The sequence below is a fragment of the Calliphora vicina genome, chromosome 4, assembly GCF_958450345.1.
Source record: "Calliphora vicina chromosome 4, idCalVici1.1, whole genome shotgun sequence".
NCBI classification, from domain to species: domain Eukaryota; kingdom Metazoa; phylum Arthropoda; class Insecta; order Diptera; family Calliphoridae; genus Calliphora; species Calliphora vicina.
This window is the reverse complement of record NC_088783.1, coordinates 1,120,127-1,137,315: the sequence shown is the minus strand read 5'-3', so window position 1 is coordinate 1,137,315 and position 17,189 is coordinate 1,120,127. Positions and strand designations below refer to the sequence as shown.

Here is a 17,189-nt window from a genome sequence, read left to right as displayed (position 1 = left end):
CATGATTCGGCACAGCCGAATATAACACTCTTACTTGTTTTTAATACATTCTCACCACTCAGGTTTTTGACAAAGCAGCCAAAATTCGATTTGGTTTTTATTTTATTTTTATTGAGAACAAACATTAATTTATGCCTTTATTTCAGTTTGTTAGTTTTAAAACGAGAGACAAAATAAAAAGAGATAAATAAATGAAACAGTCAGTGAAATTGGAAATCAAATCATTTCTTAATTGTCTTTTGAATTTATTTTATTGAACATAATCATATTAATTGTAATAATTACTTATTTTCATAGCATATGCAATGTGTTTTCCCATGTTTGAATGTGTGTGGGTGTGGGTGTGTATGTGTGTGTGTGCTGTCAGTGTGAAAATGTGTTTATTAATCGTTTTTCTTTTTATTTTTTTTATCAAATTTTAAATAATTTTTTATTTACTTCAAGTACTCTAATAATTTATAAATCTTTTACCATTTCTGGTCTGTTTTTGTATTATTTTCAATATTGTTTTTTATAGTTTTATTTGTATAATTTTAAGTTTAATTTGTTTTGCATTTGCACATAAGAGTATAGGCTTCACATGACTTAATATTTATTTATTTGTTAATTTATTTATTTATTTATGTTTGTTTGTTATTTATAATTGTTTAGCAAATAATTTGTCGTATATTTTTTTAAGTTTCTTTGTCTTTAATTATTGGATTTTAGCTGTTATTACTTTTTTTGTTTTTAGTAAATTTTTAACATGATTGACAAAATATATTCAATATTTTTTATTTTATGTTTTGATTTATTAAAAATTCTTTTGCAGCAAAAAAAGCTTGAATTTAAAAACTATGCTAAACTTTCGGGAATATTTATTTAACTTTTTATTTTTAAGAATTTTTGTAGATAGATTTGTTGTATTGAATTATTTCCCAAACGAGATATTTTTTTTTGATGTAATTATGTATGTATGTATGTATTTCTTAGTAGTGCATGTATGTTAATAATAAATTTACTTTTTTAAAAGTACTAGTCAGCCGCAATTAATTTTCATTAATAAAAATTTGAGGCAACGCTTTTATAAAATCTTGATTTTATTATTTTTAAATACGAATGATGTAAATATATTTGTATGTATGTATGTATTTATGCATGTTTGTATGTATAAGAAAAGAAGAAATAAATCAAAAAATATTCATAGGCATATTTTAAGTACATAACTTTTAATCGTTTAAGTTTTATTTGAATCTCTAAGCTATATTTACATTAATTGTTATTTAACCGAAATTAATTTATTTGTTTGAAAACAAACCCCTCACCGTATATAATTATTAAACTTTATTAATTTATACTTATTTACATAAACATATATTTCACTTTTTTTTTTTTTTGTTTTTTTGCTTTGTGGTTTAATTATTTATTTTTATTTTTTTTTTTGCCTTAACCATGAATAAAAATTGCAATGTGGACAGAATAGTTGTAATTACGTTTAAAAATTTTTGTTTTTATGTATTTTTAAAATACATTCATGCACTAAAAATATTCTGTAAATTACGCAAAATGTGATTTTTTTTTCATTCTTCTTATTTATGCAAAATTAAGATCATACAAAATGTATTGAAAAAGTATAAACATTTGAAAAAAATCTTAAAGATGATAAAACGTTATAAATTAGTAGACATTAATTGATAGATGCATATACTGATGGTGCATAATACAACGATACGTTTTTTAATTGTTTTCATTTTTTTTTTGTTACATATTGTTGTTTTACAAATTTGCTAGTGTTGAACTAAATATTATTTAAAAATTATAGCTAGAGAAAACATACTATAAATAATTATCTTTAGCTGAAATGCAAAACCACGTAACTAACAACAAATTCAAAATTGTTTTTTTTAGTTAATCAAAAGTTATATCGCAAACAAATTTAGATCGTTGTGATTAGAGTTTCGTGTTCGGTTTTAACCGAAACCGCGGTTTTTCAAGGCCTAACACCGAAACCGAAAATTATTCATCGGTTTTAATTTTAATCTATTTTCAGAAGAAAAATTCAAAATTTAGAAATTAGAAATAAATTTTTTCATCCAATATCCCTAAAAAAAACAGATCGGTAAAAATATCTTAAGATTTCTTTAAATTGTATTACTATAATTGCTTCAGATGATGTAGCATGCTACTAACTCATTCCGCTCTAACTCATTCAAAATCATGTGTACCATTTTATTTTAAATTTGTATAGCATTTAATATATTATCAACTGATTTTGGTTCTGTAACACTTAATATTTAACAAATTATCTCTAAACCGAAACCGCGGTTTTGAAATTCTTCGGTTTTTTGGAAACTCTAGTGTGATAATGAATAGTGATAATATTATTGAAAATACATTATATTTTACTGCAGCATGTGGTATATTACAATTAAATGTTTTTAGATATTCCATAAAATTATGTAAAGTTACGAGGATATGCATTTCAGCTGACGATATGTACATACATATGTATGTACGTAAATACTAAAAAAAAAAAATAAACAACAACCAATTTCAATAGGATTAATGACGATTAAATATACATAGACAAATAGACAAAAGGGGTTAAAATAACCCAAATCTGGAGGGCTTAAGGGTTAATAAGGGTATGGATATAACAAAGAAAGAAATAAAGTCTCATAGACAACAACAACAAAAAAATATAATGGACGTTTTTCTGAATACTCAACACATACGTATGTATAAAACACTCAAAATTTTTTTTTTTTTTTAAAACTATTTTTTTAAATAATGGACGAAGTTTAAACATAAAATTAATTTGGGATTTTTTTTGTTTGTTTCTTATATTTTTAAAGGGAATGCGATTTTTGTTTTTAAAGTCAATTAATAAAAATGTGTCCAACCCCTACATTCTAAACTGTAGGACATTGATAAATTTTTTTTTTTTAAAAAAAAAATTTTAGTAAGAATTTCTATAATTTGAGTCTCATTGTCATAAAGTTTAGAATATGGGGTAAATTAGTTTTTTGTTTATATATACAAAAGGTTTGTATGTGTTGTTTGTGTTTGCTGTTGAGTAGATTGTATAATATTTTTAATTTCTTGTGTTTTTATATTTATGTATAAAAATTAAAAGTGCATTATTATATTTAATTTAATTTAAAAACCGACTAGTATAAGCCTTAAGAGGGTTTCTTACTTAAACTTTTCATTTAACACTAAATGCTCTTTAACACTTGCTTGTTTGTTTAATTAAATAAGTTGTTGTAATTGTTAATTTGTATAATTATGAATTGTTTTGTTTTTTGTATTAATACTACTTTAGTACGTTCACTTTTGGCCACTTAGTTTCATTTGTAACTCGTTCTATGCTACGTTTAGTATTTTTGTTTTGTATTTTTATTTTTTGTTTCTGTTAAGTTAAAGAATGCCTAAAATTATTTAATTTCTATTTGAATCAAAATTATTTGGAACATTGTTCCTTTCAATTGCATTTTTTTTTCATTATTATTTCTGAATGTTAAAGCGAAATAAAAGTGAATTTTTGTTGGAATTTTTATTTTCTAGCCTAAGAAATCTAGTACGTGTTTAACTTTCATGAAAACAGATACGTATTCAACTAAAAATTGTTTATAGAAATATAAAGACGAATGGACTTACTCTTTAAATACTGACTTTTTTGTTGATACTGCAGTTGTTGTTTTTTTTTTTTTATTTTATATTGTTGTTGTTTGGATGGCAATAACTTATTATGGTTTAGTAGCGCTGTTGGTATTCGTGATGCCACCGATTGAAATCAATATGAAATACAACGATTGAACCAGTTGAAAGACCAGCGAGTAAGTACCTAAAATATAGAATTATATTATAATAAAAGCATTAGTGTTTTGTATAGTAATCATTTTTACATTAAGTTAACTAATCAATTTTAATATTGAATTTCGATATATTCTTACTTTTGGTCATGAGTTAAAGCCAATGAACGTATACCGGCATTACATGCTGGAAAAGCGTAGAGGGGTGCCAAATTAAAAGTACGCCAAACTTCAACAATACCGCGATCGCCAGCTGTCATTAAGTATTCACCATCACGTGAAAGTAACATGCACTACAATTTAAACATAGACATAGGGAATAAATAATTTTCAAATAATTTCGTTAATTTCGTTGTTTTATTTAATATACATAAGATGTATTACATTATATTATACAATGTTTAAAAAATATTTTACCTGCAAGTTATCATTATGGGTTTCGTGTCTTAGTTCTTTTCCATTAATTGTATAAGCTGCCACGTTACCTTTGTCATAATTTACAACGATAAAACCTTCACGTGACATTGCAATTAATTCTGGAGAGTGGAAATCCAGGGGTGGGTCCAAAGAACGCAAGAGATCGCCAAAGGTTGTATGGATGAGAACGGGGCCGTCTATAATAGGAAACATGGAGTTGTGTTGTTATTACACTACTATACAAAATACAATTTAAGAAGGTCTATTCGTACAAAACGTTTTTTTTTATATAATTTTGGCACGGTAATCACAAATATGGCAACAATTTATCTATTTTCTTTTTTAATTTTGCACTAAAACCCCTATTTTTCAGCAATTTTACCCCAAGAACATGGAATTTAACTGAATGTTTTATAAATTGTTTATGGATCTTTAATCTGCGGAAGTTAAGCTCTTAGGCGAATACCATTTGCTACTTTAATATTTAAAAATATTTGCAGGATTGGGTAAGGAATTGCGAAATTCTCAATATGCAGTTTAAAGGCAGCAGTTCGTAAAATATTAAATATTTCTTAATTAAGAACTCAGCATCCGTAGATTTTAAAACCATAAACCATTAACATTTCTGCCATATTTGTGTTCAGCACGCTAAAATAATATAAAAAGAAATATTATGCACGAAAACCCTTTTTGGGTGTCCAGTAGTGTTATTGTTGAAATAAAGATCAAATGTATCTCTTACTTGTAGAACCTGACACCACTAGACCCAATTCTGCACTTATCACAACCGAGGTAACGGCCTGTTCATGACCAGTTAATGTTGCTCTAGGTGTGGGAACATCACCTTCTCCGACTATGCTTTGTGTACGAGCATTCCAGTGCCACAAAAGTACAGTGCAATCGGCCGAACCTGAAGCTATATAACAGTCAGATGTGATATTACACTCTGAGCGAGCCAAACATGTCACGACGCCAAAATGACCAAAAACTATTTGCACAATTTTAGCTGAAATTTAAAATGGTATTTTTATATGGAACATAAATTATATACATATAGTAACTATGATGCGCAGCATTCTTACCAGATTCAGTATTGAATACTCGAAAACTATTGTCCCAAAAACCACAGGCTATAAGGAAACGACTGTCTACGGTAACTACAAAACAATTGGATCTTATTCTTAACATTTGACTGAAATTGTCTCCCAAATGTCTGCGATTCATGGGATTATTATTTGCTGTATTTTGAGCAGCTACAGAAAAAACATATTAAAATATAATTGTAAAAATTTTGCGGATGTTGATAGGTAAATATGTAGGAGAAGATTGAGCAAAGTAATACTTACTTAAGACGGGATCAATTGTTAATGGTTTCATGGCTCCTTGCTGTTGGCTGGAGTCTGCATAGCTGGGGCTTTGGACGGAAGCAGTGTAATTACAATTCCATCTGTTAACAGCAAATTGATGTCCTGCTGTGACAGTAACAACCGAAGGCAGCGATAGTTGGGGATACGTGTTTGCTGATATATGTATGATAGGAGAATTTTGATAAAATTTCAATATTTGGCATAAATCATCGGGCATTGCACTGAACATCATCGGGGACAAGTGCATTGCCGAACTTCTGGGTGGATGAGGTTCCATCAGCAATTGGCTGGGTGTTTGGCCGAAGTTACGTATTTGATTTTCAACAGCCTCTCTCATAACAGGATCACCAATCGCCTCTAAGTCTACACTTCCTTCGTAGGTCAAGTAGTAGAAGACATTGGTGGCTCGAACAGCTTCAGGTCCTCTCTGCTTGTAGCCGAATATTAAGTCAATCCATTGATGTAATTGGCATGAGACGAATTCCGATTCTAAAGCCATGCGGTTGATGCGCACAAACTCTTCAGGGGTCTTTGCCCACGGTGGCAGCTCAACATCATTGACCATGGTACCATCTTCACGGTGACCTAATCGATAGCTGGATGAATTGTAAAACATTTCGGGTAAAAAGTACCATTCTGGTATAAGCTCCTTGACGTCCGAAGTATCACGTTGGCAATTCTTCCAAGAAAGGTTAACGGATGAGAAAAGGCGATCCGGATAATCGAATTTTCCTCCTTGCAACGCAAGGAACATCGTAGTGAAAGGTTCCACTCTTACCAACCAATTAAGTGTAAAACTTGCAGTGGAGTAGTGAGTGCCATAATGGAATGGTGGTATTGTATCACTTTCCCAAGATTCATACCGCTCCTCGAAGTAAGCTCTTCTTGAGGGATTTAAAGCTCCTATGGGTTTCGACAAATCCCGATAGTTTGATGGTAAGCTAAGATCCAAGTCTTTGGTTTCATAATTAGTCAGCACCCAAGGGAATATGGGATATTGATTTAAATCGTTGTATGTGCGACCTGCTATGGTATTAAGGAACATTAAGTATTCAAAATTGGAAATTTCGCGACGCTGCCATTTCTGGGTCATGTTCGAGTTACGCATCAACTGACGTGGCGACATCATCGAAGCTCGTCTTGTCTGTGGAATGCCATATTTTATGCCCACTCCTACGCGTGGTAAAGCCTTAATAACCTTCTTTACTGTGTGTTGGTCAGGAAACGCAAATAAAATTGAAGTGCGAGAGGCTAGAAAGATCTCCAAAGCAACATTTTGCAACAGATACCGCCGTGAAAATATAGCTCTAACTTCTGAGAAGTACCATTTACCATGTAAATGGTCGCAGTACTTGAGGACCTCAGCCTCAATCTTATGGAATTCAGAGTGTTCTTCATCGACCTCGAAGAACATTTCCGTACTCGTTATGGATACAGTACCTGGAGCAACTAATCCAGGCGCTATTAGTTTCGCTTTAGTACTAATATTTACAGGACCTGTTAAATCCAGATCAAGTTCTCGGTCTTCTATTAGTAGTTCAGCATCGTCTAAAAGATCGGCAGTGTGTTGGGTAGCTTGATGAGCTCGGCTAACAGCTATTTGGGTATGGAATTCATCTCGAGTTTGTAATATTGCATCTTCTGGGCCGCCATTTTCTAATGCAGCCTTTAGTGTGGCTTGCGGATGTGATGAACCTCTGGGATTTTGAACCATACGTTTGCGTCTCCTGGCATCATCTTCCCAGGCATCCAACTTCCAGTATGTTTGTTTTTGGACACTACCACAAGAGTCTCCCCAGGCGCCATGCCTGTTACACATAATATTGCGCACTTTTTCTAACAACCTGCTGGCAATTACATTATCTCTTCGACGAGCGGCTGTAATCAAATGATCACACATTCGTTCTTCCTCCCTTCTCTCTAACAAAGTTTGCGCACATTGCGACTCGAAATCTGCGTGTTTCAGAACATCATCCGCTCTCATACGATTTAAAATGAACTCTGCTTCATTTGCAACACGCACAATGTGATCTTTCATGGCATGCGACAATAGGCGACCCTCGTTAATAAGTTCAATGAAAGCAAGTCCTGCATGCTTCTGCAAACTATTTTGCCATTCTTGTGAGCAAAGCAACATCACCAGCTCTACTACGGAGTGCGAATTCTTGAAGGTAGTCAAACCTTTACCTTCCATCAGTAATTCTTGGCCATGAGAGCCCACCAGAGTCTTGGATAAATAGTGCGCGAAGTCCACCATAATTTCCCTTAGTAAAGGACATACGGGACCCAAAGCCACCTCCAACTTCTGCGTGAGACTGGCCTCTCGTGATGGCGTAGTCATAGGCAATTGACCAACTAAAGGTGGTTTCATAGGCAAGTCATCTGCTCTGGAACCCCTTTGTGCACCAACATTTCCTCCATTACCAGATACACCTGATGCATTCGCATACCCATCTGGAACTCTAACAACAGAAATTTCCGAATCCGGCTTATCTCCTCTTTCGTTAACGCCGCCACCAACAACATGTGAAACATTTTGCATATGACTGGCATGTGCTGCATGCATTCCACCCATATCACGCAACTTTGCATCACCCGACATAATTATACCTGTGGCCTGCACACCTGCATCTTCATTTAAATTGACATCTGTCCAGCTTTCATCATTTGAATTCATGGGCTTACTGTCATCAACCATAATTTCACTTGATGATTCCACTTCAGGAACTTCATTTTCAGTTGAGTTCATATTCAGTGAATTACATTCCGAATCACTCTGTAATAAGGATGAGTAAGGTTGGTATTGATTATTGGTAGTGGCAAATTACACGACCAAGTTTTTCAAGTCTACATACATACATATGTACATATCGCACATCCAGTTCAAAAGTGACACAACTCAAAATTTTAATTTTTCAGAAATCGAAAATAAATATATACCAATTGAAACATAATGAAAGACATTAGTGTTTTTTTTAGCCACAGTTAACAACAACAGAATACACTGATATCTTTTGTATAGATAAACAAGTGTATTATGCATAGCTTAAGCGTAAAATTAATTTTTCGGGTTTATAAAACCCGACAAATTAATTTTGAGTTGTGTCACTTTTGAACTGGGTGTGCGATAAGTATGTATGTATGTATGTATGTATGTATGTATGTATGCATATGTATGTGGATATATAAAAATCTACTTATGTGCATGTGTGAAGAGTATATGAGAACGTCCGTATATGTATGTGCGTGTGCGTGTGCAAACATGTGGTTAAAAACAATGTACGAAGCGTGCATGTCAAAAAGTGTATGGAATCAATAAATATCAGACAAACACAATCGAAGCAGAATTAATCAATATTGACATTTAATACGTATTTTACGACTGTCATCAGTCATATATTGGGCATGCCCTTAAAAACTAGATTAATTTGTTCTCTAGTAGTTAAAACTAACTGCTGTAGAACACGTGCCAGAAATCGATTGAAAGTTGGGTAAATAAATATATGAAATAAATCTTAGAGATAATTGTATTTCTAGTAGGTACAACATGATAACACATTTTTCCTCATTATAAACAATTTTTTTTCATCAACTGAATTTTAAGTGCGATTGAGCCAAAACAAAAGGACCTAAAAATTTTTGGAAAAATCGGTACAACATATATGGACAAAGATATGTGGAAATACGTTGACAAACCTCGACGAACATCCGCTGTTAAAAACATGATATGACCAAAACTAATGGAACTAAAAATATTTCATAATTTAATAATTTTTTTTTTTTCATAAACCATTTTTAGGCGCATAATTTTATTTATAAATTCACCTTACAACGCTGCCAACTTTGACGATTTTTTAAGTCAAATTTATTAAAATGACGATTGACGATTTTTCATTTTTCCCGCGAACAAAAATGACGATTTTTTAAAAGCAAAACATATTTTCCTGAAATTCAAACTTTGAAAGTCCCCTTTTGCAATGTAAATTGAAAGACAGACAGCGTCCAATTTTATATTGAATTGGTTTCACAAATTTTAAAATGTTTTGATTTTGGCGATAAACTTTTAGAAGGATTTTTACAATTGGCCAAACTTATTCCAAATTTATTCAATGGAAAAGAATATCAACAACTTGATAATGAAGTTCGTGAATTATGTAATATGAAATTCAACGAACTCGAAACATTGGAAAAATGTTTCTAATCTAAAGAAAGTCAATAATGCAAAGGCCTTCCCAATTTGAACACAATTTTTTTCGAGTTTAATGGAACTACCACATTCGTCGGCCAACGTTGAGAGAATGTTTAATATTGTAAATTTAAATAAAACAAAAATCAGAAATGCTTTGGATTCTTCAACATTACAAGGAATATTGTTTTCAAAAGATTATCTTAAGTTAAATAATTCTCAGTGTTTTAATATAGCAATTAAAAATGACTTATTCAAAAATGTCACACAGAAATGTACCAGAGTAAAGTCACATAATACCAAAATTAAATTAATTATTTTTTTTTTATTAAATAATAACTTTATTTACATGTAAATAAAATAAAAATATTTAAAAAGTTAATAAAAAAATGTTTTTGGTATTTTTAACGTATTTTTGTCTTGACAATTTCCTGACGTTTTTTTTTAAATTGACGATTTCTCCAAAAAAAAAGTTGGCAGCACTGCATATAACTAATAGTTATGTGAAAGAACGAACTTTAACAGTACCTTAAAAACTATGAAAGAACGACTGTCAGTAACTGAATGTTGAAAATATAAAACAACGATATTAAAAGTTCCAGTGATTTTTCAAAAACGTTACCAGTGAATGTTGAAAAATATAAAAAACAACATTTAACAGTATGTTGAAAAATATAAAAGAACGACTTAAATGTACCTGTTGCTTGCAATATTCAGTAACAGTTGTTAGCAGAGATTTTTAAATCACGATTGAATCACAGGTATTGAAATATTGATCATCTCTACTCTAAACTAGTAGTTTTTTACGAAAGCAAACATATGGTCAATTCACAAGGTCTCTTATCATGTCATATTGTCCTAATATTTCACAATGGTTTTTATTGTTTTTCAAGTAAAAAGTGTCCTAAAATAATAGTACTCTGTATGCTATGTTTATTGTGTTATCGTAACCAACCAGTAGAGACCTTCGCCGAATGCCTAAGTGTCGGTTAAGCCGAGCTGCCGAGTCGAGATATATTAAGACATTATGACAATATGACTGATAAGAGACCTTGTGAATTGACCAATAGTATATTTTTACAACTTTCAATCGATTTCCGGCACGGGTTCTAGTTATCCGATTGCACTTAAAATTTACAACAGTTAGTACTAATGAACGAAATAAGACACATGAAAAGCAAATCTATTTATTAAGGGCTTGTCTAATGTACGCACATACATACATACATATGTATGTATGTATGTTTACATTAATTTTCAAATACCATTGTTAAATATGTTAAACAAACTTATGTATGTGGGAGGTAGATATATAGATATAACCAATATGTTGGTGTATGTAGGTTCGTTCTTAAATAAGGTAAAATGTAAGCAATTAATGTATTTGTGTGCTCATATTTCTTGAATCATTATTTTGCCATCGTCATTCAATTTTGGTTTTTTGCAAAGAATCAAACGCAAAAATGTTACAATTAAACAAATATTGAAATTTGATTCTCATATAAATCTCAACAAGAACGGAATTTAATTGCTCAAAATGTTTACAAAATTGCAAAGTAATTAATACTGTGTACATAAATTGTATGTACACATGTTCAATACTATGTAGACATTCATATTGATATGTTACGTTTGTATGTGACATATTTTCGAAACATCAGCAAAATCATATGCAAAAATTCCTGTCAATCGTAGAAATCTATTTAATGAATATGTATGTATATGTACATACTAATATGTGAGAAGAGGTATACGGAGAATGGACAAAGATTTCAACTTTCATCGTCATTTACTGTTAGTCATTGTCATTTTACTTAAAATCTGACTAAAACTAACACAGACATCCATTATACAGACAAAGTAAATGTTAGAATGAATGAACAGTAAAACGAACGGCACACAGTGTTTTGAGCTTGGCCAAAAATGGTTAAAACTTATGTAGGAATTTAATTATTTTTTTTAATATCTAAACAGAAAAGACTTCAAATAGATTATATTCAAAATTTTAATGAAAACTGTTTAGTAGTTTTGAAGTTATAGATGCTCAAAGTTATAGTTTGTATGCAACATAGTGAATTTAAAGAATAGCATTGAATTTCTACATTTGGTTATGATAGTAAAATTTAATTTTTTTTTCTAACGGTCGCTAAAAAAATTACTGAAAATGCAATTAAATTTGCAACACTGGTATTGTTTAAAAATATTGATATGTATAGTAAAGTTATCTAAAATGCAGTTGTAATACAAAGTTAAAATTTGTGAACAGAGACAAACTTTAGAAGTGAATTAAAAAAAATATATCAAAAATTACTTTTCCAATTTTTTTTATATATTATTGCCACAAGTATGTATTATGACATATTCAAAATTCAGCAAATTGGGGCAAGTAGGGCCCCAATTTTTTTGGTAAATGTTTTTTAGTGTCAACATCCCTTCAGATTCATGATATTTTCAACGTCTGGGTAGAGGTAAAACAAAATAAAGCAAGTACATACTGTGATGAATGAATTAAACAATATATAGCAAATCGTTTCCAAAGGGAATTATTGTATTCTGAGGAGCAGAAAATAATTTTTACACTTCAACAAATATTGATTAATTTATTTAGTGACGATTTATTTAGTAACTGATTTATTTAGTGAAGAAGTTTATGCTGTGAGTTATTTTAATTTAACTTATACAAATTCAGTTTGAGTAAGCGTTTGGTATAGGTTCCAAGTACAAACAATTGCAAAGGTCGACCCAAATTAAAGAAGGCACGAAAAGCAGGCGAGTCGATGAACTTGTTGCATCAACTTCAGTCGATGCTATAGATAAAGTAGCACAAAAAATATCTGATGCACAAACAGTTAACAAGTTATCGGTGGAACAAGCATTAGCTCTACATATAGACATGGATCTCTCTGTTAGGAATATTATATGATGAGAAAAGTAGTGAGTTCTATTCATGAAAATTGTTTCCCCTCATATTACTTAATTTTAGAAGCTAAAAAAAATTTATTCCGGAGGATATTACCGTAAAAAACCTTATCCATTTATGTAAATAATAAGTTTGGGTATGTCCTTCCTCCCATTCGGAAACAATATTTTATTGACATATTGGAAATGTTATTAGTATTTCAATTACAAAACTACGTTATGAAAATTTAAGTTTTTGCAATTTTTTTTTTAATTTTTGAAAAAGGACATTTTTGATCCTGTAGTGTCCTTGCTCCTAATTCATCCAAATTTGTTCAAAACGTTAAAAATGTTTCAGAAAGTATTATGCAAAATTTTGATTTATTTTTTTAACTTTTTTAGTATTTTTAATTTTCAGGATATATGGGAAAAACACGAATCCTTGCCCCGAATTCATCCGAATTTCGTCAAAACGTTAAAAATGTTCCAGAAAATTATTGTACAAAATTTTGATTCATTTTTTTTTAAATTTTTTAGTATTTGTAATTATCAGGATATATGGGAAGAACACGAATCCTTGCTCCGAATTTTTTCAAACTTTGGATTTGAATATCTTTTATCAGTTCAATTAAGTGTGCCAAATTTCATGTCTGTACAACTCCTTCTATTTTTGGCCAATCGTTATATGAAATCAAAACACTGTGCGGCATGCATCGGCATCTACAAAGTATATTTATACAAGTACAAGCAAGTGATCAGCTTTTAATTTTTTGTTCCTTTGCAAATACTTGTGAGATTGTCAAAGTTTTTTACTTTTTTGTTTTTCTTTCTATATTTGTTTATATTTTTTAATTTTTTTGTATTTGAATATAGTTAAATATGAAATTTTGTCTTTCTATCATGATTGCAACCAGCGCCGACTTGCGACTTAGTTTTGAGGTGCATTTACAAGGGGAAAAAATGCAATTTTTTCAGTTTTTGTAAAAATTATGCAATTAAATAATAACTTTTGCAATTCAATTTAAAAGAGTCGATATGTGTACGTAATTGTCGTTCTAATAAGATATAAAACATAAAAATTGGTTAAAAAAAATGTTAAAGTTATTAAAAAATCGCCAGGCCATTAACGTGTCTCAGGCCACTAGAACAAGACTTTATGAACTAAATTAACATATTTTGAGAAATATTAGAAAATAGTATTACGAAGCCATTTTGAAAAATTTTCACAATTTTGTTCAATTTTGACCACACATTTTTCAAACGGCAAAATATTGTATTTATACTTGATTTTTACTTTAATAACGTAATTAATATTTTATTGAGGATTTTTGAATAATAATATTGGTTTTAACCTTTTAAATTTAAAAAATAACTTCAACGATTGAGTTTATTTAACTCTGGAAAACATTAAAGTTAGCACCGTTCATATTGAATGTGTTTTTCGTGATTTTAAAAGTTCAGGGTCATTTGGACCCCAAGAGCTATTAAGGGTTAATTTCCATTTTTGTTCTGTTATTGTAAATACTAGACTTCATGTTATATTTTTCTTAAGTTTCATCAAAATTGTCCCAAAAATATATAACATTTCGCTATCTTTCCATTAGAAATTCCAAATATTGGAAAAATTTACATTTGACCTTCACGATTTAAGTGTTAACGTTTTCCGATTTTAGTAAAACTTTCATACTATATTTAAAATAACCTGGACTATAATATTCTGAATAGCTTTTACTTAAAAATTATAACAGTAAGGAAATTCGGCTCGACTCATTCGCTAAAATATGGCCAAAAAATTAGTTTTTCTCGAAAATCGCTAAATTTAAATCGCAGGTATGAAAAAACTGTAGGAGGTATTGTCATACTTTTTCATATTTTTATTCCCTATTATGTTCTCAATAAATCCCAATGTGATGATTAAAAAATCCTGAAATTTGTTTAACAAAATTTGTTCCTACATTTCTGGTTCTAGTAGCCTGAGAAACGTTAATGTCCTGGCGATTTTTTAATAACTTTAACATTTTTTTTTAACCAATTTTTGTGTTTTATATCTTATTAGAACGACAATTACGTACACATATCGACTCTTTTAAATTAAATTGCAAAAGTAATTATTTAATGGCAACATTTTTACAAAAACTGAAATAATTGCATTTTTTTTCCCTTGTAAATGCACCTCATAACTAAATCGCAAGTCAGCACGGGTTGCAATCATGACAGAAAGACAAAATTTCATATTTAACTATAGTTTTATATATTTAAAAAAATAGAGGTTCCAAAATTCCAAAAAAAATATTTTTTTGGACACTCTAATGTACATATTAGGGTGATGTTATTAGCCTGGTTTTTAATAACCGGTTATAACCGGTTTTTTTGGTTAAGTCGGTTTCGGTTTTTTTGAATATCGAATTCGAATATCGCAGAAACCGGGTTTTCCTTTAGTTTTATTTTATTTGATGCTGTTTGATCTTACACAACACTTGTAAGAGTAAACACGTCAAACAAATTTGTGATAAAAAAAGTGGTTACGCTTTTTTGAGCAAAAATTTTCCATGTGTGACCCTACCTTAACTCTCATATACATAAACAATTTTTAAATTTATCAAAGATTTATAAAACAAAATTTCCATTCAAAATTTGACAAATTTAAAAACTGTGCATATGGGGGTAAATATGTAATTGTACATAAGTAAATAGTTATTTTATAAAAGTGCAGAACTATAATTGTGACGGTTTTCAAAATCAAAAATGGGACGGGTCGGAAAAAATGGTGAGTCGCCTCCCATACAAAGTTAATAGTTATTTCTAAATAGTTTGTGAACAAGATTCTTCAAACTTAGTCTAAATGGCTCTTTTATAATTTTGCATAGTTTCACTGAAATTGTTCGGGATTGGAATAGTGGACGTGGCACACCCTATACAAAGTATATAATTAATTTCGAATATCTGTAGAACTATAATTGTAAAAGTGTTTAAACTTTTAGCGAATTAATTTCTTATTACTGCGCGGAGTTTAGCTGAATATAGACGTAATTAGATTAGAGGGCATAGCACTCAAAATGGGAGTGGTCGGAAAAGGAGGCGAGTTACCTCCCATACAAAGTAATAATAGCAAGGTTCTTCAAACTTTGTCCGCATAGCTTACCATTTTCAGAGTTGGGGGTAGTGCACTAAATGTTGAGTGCAATCAACATTTCACTAGCACTAAATATTATTTAAAAAAATATATGTTTAACTAATTTTCATCAGCTTTAGTGGTAGTGAAGCTTATATTTTTATCACTAATATTTTTTAGTGATAGTTATATTTTTTTAACTATAAATCAATTGAGTGGTAGTGTAGAAATAAGCACTAAACTCAAATTTAACAATAACTAAAAAAAGCTTCAATAATTTTCTTTGCACTAATATATTCAAAATTAGTGATCATTAATGAAAAATAATTTTGACTTAAAAAACTAAATAAAAATAATGACTTGAAGAAATCATAGGACATTACAAGATTTAATTTGTTAAAAGATATATTAAAAATGGAAAATACACGCATTTGGCTTCTTCTGCTCCAGTAGAGCGTTTTTTTCTTTTAGTGGAATGGTGGATTCTCCTCGGAAAAATAAATTAAGTGATTCGAATTTCGAAAAGCTAAAAGCTTCTGTGTTATGTATTGCTTATTTCTCTTTTTATTGTAATTTGTGTATTTACATATATACCGCTTTTACGTTTTTTCCTAAAATATATTAACATAAACTATGAATAGAGTAAAACATTTCTTTGTTGAAAAAAATAGTGCAGGAATATTTTTTTAACTAAAAATTTTAGTGTAGAAAAAATTATTTCATTAGGCTGGAAAAAAAGATATTTTAACTATTTACACTACCACTAACTATTAGTGATAGTTAAAAATTCGTGCACTACCCCCAACTCTGACCATTTTACACAGATTGGCTGAAATGGTCGGGCACAAAGTAAATAATTAATTTTGAATATCTGGAGAACTATAATTCTAAAAGAATTTTAACTCTGTATCAATTATTACCATTCTACGGAGGTTAGCTAAAAACGAATGTATTCCTGTTCCCTGTTCAAAGTTTAGCTAAGCATGATCGGCTTAGTAGGAATGGCCCCTCCCTTATAAAAGAAAGTTAAAGTAAAGCTTGATATTTACATAAAAGGTTTAAAAATGGGTGGGATCAGAGCAGTGGAGTGGTATCTCCCATACAAAATTAGTTATTTTCGAATATCAAGTGAACTGTAATTGAGAGATTATCAAATCTTGTATGTGTTATTTTCGTATTTTCATTCATATTTTTTTAATTTTACTAGGGTATGCTAGTATTTTATATTTTTAATATTTTTTGATGTCTTGGACAATTGATCTGAAATTAAATATTAGAAAATAGGCTACGAAATGAATTTTATCAAATTTGTCACCAAAAACAAAATTTTCTCAAAATCCAGTAATTTTTAATCCTCGTCGTATTCCGCAATATTTTCAATTCCGAAATCCAGTGAATTATTTTCCTTAGTTTTT

At 30.1% G+C, this 17,189-nt stretch overlaps 1 protein-coding gene across 10 annotated transcripts in view; it reads right to left on the bottom strand.

The window, feature by feature from the left end:
- Nucleotides 1–209: 209 nt before the first annotated feature.
- rg (rugose) overlaps nucleotides 210–17,189 on the bottom strand; it is a 361,631-nt gene continuing 344,651 nt past the window's right edge. For all 10 annotated transcript variants that reach the window (XM_065507267.1, XM_065507264.1, XM_065507268.1 and 7 more), the window contains 6 exons: nucleotides 5,558–8,354; nucleotides 5,294–5,464; nucleotides 4,954–5,217; nucleotides 4,212–4,408; nucleotides 3,936–4,087; nucleotides 210–3,826 (listed from right to left, as the gene is read on the bottom strand). In XM_065507267.1, coding sequence (XP_065363339.1) covers nucleotides 3,736–3,826; nucleotides 3,936–4,087; nucleotides 4,212–4,408; nucleotides 4,954–5,217; nucleotides 5,294–5,464; nucleotides 5,558–8,354 — 3,672 coding nt within the window. In that variant the 3' untranslated portion in view covers nucleotides 210–3,735. The remainder of the gene's footprint in view (nucleotides 3,827–3,935; nucleotides 4,088–4,211; nucleotides 4,409–4,953; nucleotides 5,218–5,293; nucleotides 5,465–5,557; nucleotides 8,355–17,189) is intronic.